We start from the raw sequence: 10867 nt of genomic DNA, 5'->3' as shown, positions 1-10867 counted from the left end.
GGGTCAAAAACTTTCCAACAAACTCAGTTTTAGAGTTCTACACACATGCCATTGTGATCTTCTAAATTAGATCTTCTAAATTAGACTCTTATTAGAGTCTAGAGTCCAGCCAGAGCGACTGGTCAACAAAGTTTTGCAAACTGTTTTTGCAAGTAGCGACCAAACACAGGAAAATTTTCGCAGGAAAGGAAAACTACCCAATAAAATATTGGACAAAGACTGTTGAGAGTGACCTCAACTAGGATAGAAAAACTAGAACTTTGTTGCGACGTGAAAAGGAAGAAAAATATTTGTCGAAATATGTCGCCGATAGAAATCTGGTAATGGCGAGTAGTCTATTACAAATCGCAGTGAAGCGACTAACATGCTGTAATATTTTTGAAAATATTGTTAGTGAAATTCTTTCGGATTATACTCTAATTTAGAAGATCACAATTGCATGTGTGTAGTAGTCTAAAACTGAGTTTGCTGGAAAGTTTTTGACTCAGCTCAGGCAACGCGATGCTCGGTACGAAGTGTGTTGAAATGTCTTGGTTATTGTACAAAACAAATGATTCCATTTTGCCGTGGGTCTGTACTCTGATAACGCACAGAGGACGTCAAACCGTGCTGAGAACATCAGTCACGCTACTCTTTGTTCCCACCACAGTTTGACGTCATCTGTGCGTTATCAGAGTACAGAGGCACGGCAAAATGGAATCTATTTGTTAAATCACACACTCCTCTAGACCAATCAAAACGCAAGATTTGTATCACCCTCTGCACCCGTGGTGATTGTTGGGATTGCGTGCCCATAAAAGCGCGGACAGCCTGGGGAGCAGACAAATTTGGCGGGAAGGCCTGTGGGAAAGCAAAATGGCGACCAGTCTGTTTGAGGAAAAGGAGATCGATCCGTGGAAGGAATCATTTCAGTTGTATGAAAAGATATTAAAAGTTAAAGCCGATAAAGAAAAGAAAGACAAGGCAAAGAAGCTAATGGAACTTGATCACTGGCAAGTAAATTCAGAGATTGTTTATTGGAATGTACCAGTCGAATGCAGTAGTATTTGTCACTCTGCGTCTCTGTCAGTCTGTAGAATACGGCAGAACTCGAAGAGATATCGCGCGTGCAGAGATATTCGCGTGCTTGCTGTACTGTTAAAGTCGATCGAACAGAATTTGTACAGAGAGCCACAGAAATCATTAATGCTACAACTATTTTATAAAATTACAGCCACGCCATGTATGGGCAAAGATTCAACAGGAATCTTGAGTGACAAATATTCCACATTCAGCAAGGGACCTTTATCAGGGCGGGGGGGGGGGGGGGTTTGTAAAACTAGCAAAACGTTTTTTTTTTTTTTTTTTTTTTATGACCCCCTAAGTAAGACTGAAGTTTTTAGGACCCCCTATTTTATTAGGGGAATATTTCAATGTCCACCCCCTCCCCCCACCATCCCAACCGCTATGAACAATGCACTTTTATGTAACGGATGCACACTATTTTTCATGGGTGCCCTGTGGTGTAGTGGTTAGCACATTGGACTTCAATCTCAATGTCGGTGGCTGGAGGTCTGGTCCCTGCCATGGTATTACTTCTTTAAACAAGAAACTTTGCTCCACATTTTTTCTTTCCACCCAGGTGTATTTAAATGATTTTATTTGGCAACAAACTGCTGGAGGTAACCTAGCTAACAATAGACTAACATCCTATCCAGCATTACTCTCAGTTGCTTCATGCTGCTTCATGTGTGGGCTTGGGGTGACTTAGGGTACTGTTTTATTCTAAGTAAACAATTTTTCAAGAGCCTGTCCCTCTGCCAATTTGTGTATAATGGCTATAAACTGGTGCTCATCATCAGATGTGCTATCCAAGCTACCAAATTTGTCCTTAACTTCATCCTCCGTGACACACTGTTAGCCTGCATACATGCAGCTGCCAGTATTGTCCATGCATGAATATAAAGTTTTGACCGCAGAGCCACTAATCGTTGCCCTTCCCAACAGCCTGCCAGCTATACAGCTAACAGACTACTTGAAAGGTTGGTGCCTCATTGGATGAAAGTACAATCCTTTGTCAGTGTGCTACAACAAAGGATTGTACATTCTGTTCTGGCCCAGTGTTAGACCAACAGAAAATGATATGCTGGACCTACAGAAACATCTCAAATTAACTTTTAATTTTTTGATTTTAATACAGTGGAAGCTCTCTTAATAGACACTCTTGTAAGCAGACAGCTTATTTATGACCACCCTCACAAAACCCCGTTTGAACTCCCATACAAACTCTGTACTGATTTTTACATCCCCGTAAGTGGACATTTCGGTAAGCCATGGACACTGGCCACTATCAGGGGTTACAATTTAGAAATTTCCTTTGTTTTTAAGCTCCTGTAAGCAGACACCTGAAAAAAAATCTCATTAGCCTCTTAATCAACCTCACATCACTTTTCATCACAGTGCTTTTAGAGTGCATAAATTATAGTTATCGCCATTATCGCAGGATTACATAAGGCAATAAAACAAACAAAACAACCATTTAATACAGTTGTATTTTTTTGCATTCCCAATGTTTATTGCACGGTGCTTGTAACATTGCGGATATGTTGATTGTTCAGTTACTGTCACATTGCTGCAATGCATGTATTTTAGAATCTCAACAGCATTTTAAATAATCCTCTATTCAAGAAATGGTGATACCACTTCTTTTTTTAACCAAAATACCGCCAGGGGTACACAGTATATTTTGCTTCTTCTTCCACTCTTCAAAATTTCAAGGGCCCCCTCCATAACTCTGCACATACTGTGGGACCCCTTCTTTTAGCATAGTGACTGGCAAAAATTGCAAGTCCCCACATTTTCTCACCCATCCCCCCCCCCCTCCTCTCTGAAAATTAACAAATGTTCCCTGAAGACTACCAGTCAGGTCCTGTAAGCCTTAGTACACTGTTTATCAGAATTATTGGGTAACCGTTGTTAATTCCAAGGGAAGTCATTACCTTTATGTTCAAAATGCTCCAACAAAGAACTAACACAATATTTTATTCCTAATCTGTATCACTACCGGTAGGTTTCAGAACCAACTACCTGAAAAAATCAACAGCAGAGCAGAGAAATTCCTAACACAAGAAGAACTGGTCAAGCTCATGGAATGGAAGCTGACGGTAAGTTAAAAAAAGAAATTTTCATTTCTTTGTCAAAGTACCTCTCTTGCTGGCACTGGAACTTGAATAGTTACATGTACTCATTCCATATCAAAATTTTTCAGCCTGGTACAACAAACATTGCAATCCTGTGTGCAGGTGTAAAGATGAAATTATCAAACTGGAACATTGTGATAATGAATGTGAATGTGCCAGTCTCATTCATGAAAACAAAAATGACATCACAAGACTATTTTCAGTGTTTAAATACTTTTAATGTTAACCCAGTCTTGCAGGTCGTAGAACTTCAAGTTAAATAATAATACTCATCATCATAATAATTATTATCATGCCAACTGTGCCTTCCATCCTAAATCTATTCTATGCAAATTTGTTCTGGGTTTTCCCACATTTCTTCTACCACTTCTGTCTTGAATAATAATAATTTTCAATTTGAACTTTTATGTGCTGACCCGCATAGCGTGGGAAGTTCAGGCCTCGCCTCGCTCAGCTAGTGCAGACAAACGACAGCGAAACAGTAAAGGAGGTGACAAGCAAAGCTTTCAAGTGTTTACCTGATGTCAAATCGGCAATCAATGAATTGACAAAACTAAAAGCAGTGGGGCCTGCAACAGCTTCAGGTAATGTAAACACAGCTTCATCAACAGCTTGGAAGGTGTAGAGGACTCAGGAATATAAGGGTGTGTCTTATAGCATTGGGAAAGTACTGAAGTTAGCCTGGTTAAGCCTCGGGTTTTGGTCAAGAAATCTAAAAACTGTCCCAAACTTGCATTTAAAGTTTCATTCACTTTTGCATTCATTTGTTAAATGTTCATCCACACTTTTTTCCACAGTAAAAAGACATTACAAAAACAGCAGCTATTACCATAACAAAAATATAAATGCATGGAAATTAAACCATTCGGCAAAAAAAATGATCAGAGTTTTGCACATAAAATATACAATGAATTATAGCAAATAAAAGCTAGAGGCTAGTTTAGCTAGTACTATTACTAGTCTCCCCCCCCCCCCCCCATGGGTGGGATTTGTTGGAGAGTTATGCCTGGCAGTTTGCCAACATTACCGTATTAGTATACAATATACCTGGGTATAGAGAGACAGTGTGGATTGAAATTTCATCTCCATGGAAACAACACAACAATGCAGAGGCCAACCTTATCTTATTGAAAATCCAATGCGCCAGCCACTTCACCACTGTGGGTCCTCATGGTCCCTGCAGTTTTTAACTATTATAAGTTGTACAGTTTTTTTTAACCTGCAAACTCAATCTCCACTAAATGGAACACTTTACTTCCAGTGACATGGATGGTACCCAGAAAAGCATCTAAACCAGCTTTTCACCTAAATTCATGGAGAACTACCATACATTGTACACCTCATACACTACAACGCGGTGTAATGTCATAAAGGGTTTTTCTTTTCACCTTGTATAGCAATCCTGTGTGCTGGTAGTCAGACAGTACCATTCATGGCAGATGAGTCAATACAAGCCATCCCAGGGTTTGGAAAGATAGATTACACGTTGAAATTCTATCTTCAATATCTTGAGAAAATAAGAAGTTGTCTGAAGAATTTAGTCAAAAAAGGTAAGCGCCATTTGAAATGATAGTACACTGTTTTTTCTTCATTAATTATAGAGTCCTTTGAAGACTTGCTGAGATCTGCTGTCACCAGGACGGCCATAATCCATAACACCTGTTATGACTTGAGCTCACTTAACATTATGGGTGATGAGTAGCCCCTGAGATTATTTTAATAAGTACACACATGGAGCAAAGCAAATTGGAATTTCTTGCTTCTGTAAGCCTTGCTCTAGAGTGCAGGGAATATTATTGTTTTTCTAAGGGACTGATTTGAAAACATTTTTAAGGTTACGTGCCCCCAGACCCCGCTAGAAGTTCAGGCACACGTCAGGCCTTCATTACATGGCCATAAATGGCCACATATTGGAGTGTTACAGATGAAAATGTACATGTCATGCCTGCGTTAATACTTAGTAACAGCCCTGTCTGTTATGCTGAAGCCTGCTAAGAAAGTTCAACATCCTGTGTTGGTGATATGAGTTGCCACAGTTTTAAGTAAATTTTAAGTAAGATTTTAAACATGGCCTCCAAGAAAAGCAACCTTTGTTGTTCTAATTTTTTGTTCTTTTATAATTGACGTTAGGTAGAGAGATAGTTAGTTGATAATGATTAAATTTATAAGCTGATGGAGTTACCATGTCTAAATAAAGTTATCATAATATAGTATCGTAGTGCACAATTTAGTGGCAAGAGATCTGAGACAAGCTATTCCAAGAGATTTTGAAACTGATCACATGACGTCTGACCATCTGTGTGCCATGCAGCCATTCTTTGTCCCAGACTCCCACCAGAAAATCAATTCTTGCTCTAGGGTTACACAGTGCTGGTGGTTTTGGTTTTGCAGTCAGCCCCGGTTGTTAAGGTGGCCGAATACAGTTTTTTAGTGTAAAGGTGTTAGAAGACGTTATTTGGAAACTATGTATTTCTGGACGCCCAAAATTGGTATGGTGTAAGACTAACTAAGAAAGAATGTATTTTCGTACGACTTGTTGAGCTAAGTACCGTTTCCATGGCAACGCAGCGAGCTATTAAACGTCCATAAATAGTAGGTTTCCTTTATTTTTAGAAAATGTACTCATTAGATTTATTCCATTTTTTGTATCCAGAAAAACTCACCAAACACTGACACAGTTGCTATTTTCATGTAATTTTAACAGAGAGCTCTCCTGTAAATATTGATTTTGCATTTTAATGTCTTGTGAAGATACCCTCTGTTAGATTTAGGTTTCTCTTTGTAGGCGAGTTACGCTTTTAGAGAACTATTTTCATGCCAAATTTCACGAAATTCTAATGAGCGGTTCCTTAGAAAACAGTTCATTTCCACGAAAACAACCAGTCGCAATTTTTTGTTCAAATGCGCATGCGCAGCTTTAATTGGGTTTCATGACAAAGATGAAAAGCATGCAAAATGTCTTGGTGAATGACCTTTTTCCTCGGAAAGAAAAGAAAAAGAGTCCAGAAACGAGAAACTTAGTTATTTAGGATCAAAACTTAACTTTATTATCCATTTCATGTGAAATTGAGGGATCACTTCATCGACCGCCGTATTTGCGTACCACAACCCTAGCGCACGCTTAATAGCATCACTAACAGAATCTGTAAAGCGCGCGCAAACTGTGTTCGGCCACCTTAAATGTAAATGTCGTGGTTTTAAGTAGTTTAACCTCAAGACTTGTATTAATTGTATTTCCTTAAAATGAAATTAAACTTTTTTTGGATATTTGGCCTGAGGGGTGGGGGGGGGTGTTCCCTTAGCTGTATAGGTATGTGCTTCTGAAGGTATGGTTTTTGAGCTGTTTTGGTCTGAACATGAAGTTAGAAAACGGGTATGAAAATAACAGGTCAGGACTGACAACACAGGATTTCAGAAGCTCGGGCACTGAAATTGGAGTCTGAAAAACTACATATTTTGGTCTGAAATAGGATCAGTGTTTGGGGACTGAGCAACACAACCCACGAGAAATTCTGAGTATCCCCCCCCCCCCCCCCCTGGAAATTGGCAACTTATGTCCACAAATGCATCTGACCCTGAATTTGGTTACTTAATATAACACAGACCTTTATGTCATTAGAATTTTTATATGACTTCATGTTTGACAGAATAATTATTAATGGCACCAAACATTGAACTGAGCACTGTATGGTGAACTTAGATTTCTCAGGATTGTGTTGTATGCTTTTTTTTTGGGAAAGGTGCTTTGAAAGATCTACAAACTGGCATTTTTTTTTTTTTTTAAAAAAAGCCCTCAGAGAATGATAATAAGAATAAGGCAGCAGAATGGAAAATATGCCTACACCCATACATAAAACTGTTAAATAAGGATGACTTTAGTAAAAGGTCTACAGTGGTCCACACCATTCTGCCTTGTCAGACTGAATAATCATACTTATTTTACTTTTTGTGCTCAGATCCTGAAGGTGACTGGAATGAACACAAAATTGAACTCTGCCTTTGGACACATGTTATTGGACAAAAGTATGTGCCAGAGTTATTTAGCAAAGGATCTTTATCAAAAAGGAAACTGGCAACACAGGATGAGGAAAGTCAGGAAAGCTCTAAAAAGACAAAAGTGTAGCATGGAGGGTTAATCTTCTGGCTTAGTAAGTTTATGGCCTCAATGCACATGTATGAAAAACATTTATATTAAAGTGCTTTACTGCGTGGTGACATGGCTTACAGACTTAAACATTGACAGTTTCTGTAAAAGTTTGGTTATGGATTTGATATATTTTTTCTTTTTTTGTAGAAAATCTATTGATTGGTGATCTAGACACACTGTGTTAGTTTAAAGCATTTCATTCGTGATCAGTTTGGTTGGTGAACAAACATAATTTTTGAGAAAAATGTATTATTCAGTGAGTGACACAGGCATACTCGGAAAAAGGAAATCCCAGTGCTTCTATCAGGAGTCGAACCTAAGACCTTCCGATTGCTAGTTCGGGTGCTCTACCACTGAGCTACAGGAGACTCGTGGGAACTAAGGCCGAAAACATTCCACAGTCGTCCTATGAAGAGATCACGGGGCATCTCGTATGTTGTTAAGTAAAAGCGCACTTGTCAGAATTCGTAACAGACTCTTTTCGATTCGTTGGAAATTTAGTTAACTTGTTATTTGGTTTTGTATCACTCTTGCGATGAATATGCGGGTAAGACTCATAACGCCATAAACTTAACCTTGCATGAGCTCGGAGTGTAAGCCTTGTTTTGTACATGAACAAGTTTTTCTTTGACAAGTATCCTTCATGTTTGGTATACGCCGAAACAAGTTAAAATTCTAAAAAAAAAACTTCTTCGCGTGCAACCAGCCTAAACATGTAATTGGTGATGTAAAACGCGGTTTACATGTGCAAGCAAGTAAACAAAGGTTTTGGTTTACCTCCTGATTGGTAAATAATCGGCATTTGCTCCGAGATCTCAAGCTAATTAACGCAACTGAACTATGTTAAGCTAAAGAATAGAGGACAGGTGATATAACGGGAGCCGTGATTGGTTCGACAAGCTCTTAGTAGTTTTAACACGAGACATTAGAAAATTTAAACCTTGACTGAATATGCACCGTGGTTGCTTGAAAGCCATGTTTGTTTGATTATACAGAAACACATTGCACTTCCCCAAATTTATTTTCTGAAGGACACTCCAGAAAACACTATTATTACAACCGCGTCCTTAGGCTTTTGCCGAACTCAAAACAGAAGTAGAAACGTTTACCTGCGACCGCTCACGTTTCCATCACAGTTCACAGTTTATTGTTCTCTTTGACGTATGTTCATGTTTCTATTGAACAATGAAACGGCAAACTCCAGTTTTCTATCGACTGATAGTTCACTCCGAGCCAACTAACAAAGTCGATAGAAACCGACAGCGAATCTTCCGAGTGTTTCAGCAAAACCAGTAACCGATCTATTCACCAAAAAAATTCTGGGAAAAAGTGGTTTAGTTTTAGCCATTTGGTCTGCGAGTTCGGCAATTTTACACGCATGCGCTTTGAGGACGGTTTATTTAACAATTAGACGGCGAGCTCGAGGTTTCTATCGGCTGATAGTTGGCGAGGGGCGAAGCCCCGAGCCAACTATCAAAGGCGATAGAAACCGAGAGCGAGCCGTCTAATTGTTTTAGCATACCTCAGTGATCGATCTATGGGGCAAAAAATCTTTTTATTTCATAAATTTTGATATATTTGTGCAATGATGCATGCTAAATCGCGCGCGCTCTGACAAACTGCCGTCTATCGATTGTTAGTATAAATCTAATAGTGTTCTATCACGAATGCCGTTCTCTGATTGGCTACGCTACTCGCTATCTATTCTGTGATAGATAGCGAGTAGCGATTTTCAACAAAATGGCGGCCGCTTCTTCGCGTTTTCGAAGTGTCTTTGATGAGGAAATAGATAATTTACTTGTTTAGTTTTAAACGACTAGTAGATTTATACTAAAACAATTAGATTATTCGCTCTCGATTTCTATGCGTGATAGTTGATTCGGGCTTCGCCCTCATCAACTATCACGCGATAGAAATCTCGAGCTCATAATCTAATTGTTAAATAGACGGCACCTGTGTAGCCAATCAGATTGCGCGTTACGCGATAGTCGGTCACTGAGGTATGCTAAAGATAATTAGATCTCACCCTTGCATAGCCCATCAGATTGCGGGTTTTACTGAATAGACGGTCACCAGGTTATGCTAAACTCTATAAAAATACGTTAATAATTTTGTTTGTTACATGTTCACACATTCATAACGTCACGATGCACCGTTTGCTTAATTTTTCTGCAATTTCTATCCTAATACAAACACCATCGTGTTTGTAGGGATATGTAAATACTCAGGATTTCTAGTCCTTAGCAATGACTATTCGGTCCGTCTTAGAGGTCGTGCTGAGCTTAGTGGTTGCTGCTATTAGTACAACGTCTCGCACAGCAAGCTCTCTAGCGCTTTACGACAATAGTGCCACTTTGTGTTACTCATCGTATCCCTGCCGTACTGAACTGAATTATCAATAATTATAATTCCATCTAGATCGGTTTTCAATTGAGTGAACAAAAATAGTTCCTCTGGCAAATCACAATAAACATAAACAGTGGAATGAGCCAATCAGAATTCGACGCAAATACGTGTAACCGGCGCCAAGCGCGGGAAAATACTCGCGGGCAAGTCACGATTGGTTTGAATTTGTCTCTTGTCGATTGAGAAAGTGGCGCGAATTTTGCTGGCCAATCACAGTACGTAGTAAAGTTAAACCAAAGCAAACACGAACTTCTCTCGACACTTAATTCAAAACTGCTCTAAATACAGTTTGGTTTGCAAATTTAAATTCGACTTCGGAAATCAAGTAGTCCTGTACTAGAATAACATTTCAGAGACAACTAAAGGAATAAAAAACAATGAATATAGTTGTTTCTCTGTCAACACAAAAAGAATTGTACGTATATTTGCTTTGTTTTAGACCAATGTTTTTTAGTAGAAAGACCTGCTCATCTGATTTGTTATATAACTAAAGTAATCGCGAATGATAAGATAGTTGTTTATCCGTGTGTACAAAAAGAATTGTGAGTATTTTTTCTAAACCTGAGACCGTTTTTTAGTAGGAATTTCTGCTATTAAATTAGGGTATTAAAAAACAGTTTTTAGATAAACTAGTTTAAAATTTGTAATGGTAGTCAAAAGTTCATGTAATTACATTTGAATTCAAGACATAGAAATAGTAAATAACTAAACATAAATACAGTCAAACATGTTAAGGGTTTCTTTTAGGCCAGCAACTGAATAAGCTGAAGAACTTGTTCAGGCAGACTTTGTAGTTCAGGGTACAGATCACATTCAACATCAGACTCGTCATCTGAGTCATAATCAGAGATAAAAGGGACATCATAATCTTGACCTTCAGATGATGAAATTGTAAGCTGTTCCATTAGAGACACGAGCTCTGTCATAGAGGGTGTAGTCGGTAATAACTCCTGGTCCGTTTCCATTGACTCTGTAGTTAGCTCCATAGTAAAAGGTGTGACTGGTAATGGTCGCTTGGCATCCATAAGTTCTCCTAATACGTTCTGTCCTGTAGCTGATTCTTTGTCTGGAGATTGCAGTGGTAGGTTTGCATTCAACAGCCCTCTGAATGGAATCGCCATTTTCTTTGCTGGCT

The 10867-nt window shown here is 38.8% G+C and overlaps 1 protein-coding gene across 1 annotated transcript; it reads left to right on the top strand.

Moving 5' to 3' along the window:
* Positions 1-804: 804 nt before the first annotated feature.
* LOC146463040 (uncharacterized) lies at positions 805-7498 on the top strand. The gene is made up of 5 exons (XM_085084918.1): positions 805-992; positions 3050-3143; positions 3604-3763; positions 4577-4729; positions 7136-7498. Exons 1-5 carry the CDS (start codon positions 856-858, stop codon positions 7300-7302), a joined length of 711 nt encoding a protein of 236 aa, XP_084941044.1. The 5' UTR covers positions 805-855; the 3' UTR covers positions 7303-7498.
* Positions 7499-10867: the final 3369 nt, after the last annotated feature.

The sequence above is a fragment of the Pavona decussata genome, unplaced genomic scaffold (genome assembly GCF_977016875.1).
Source record: "Pavona decussata unplaced genomic scaffold, jaPavDecu1.1 SCAFFOLD_181, whole genome shotgun sequence".
In the NCBI taxonomy this organism is placed as follows: Eukaryota; Metazoa; Cnidaria; class Anthozoa; order Scleractinia; family Agariciidae; genus Pavona; species Pavona decussata.
This window is presented reverse-complemented; position numbering and strand designations above follow the sequence as displayed.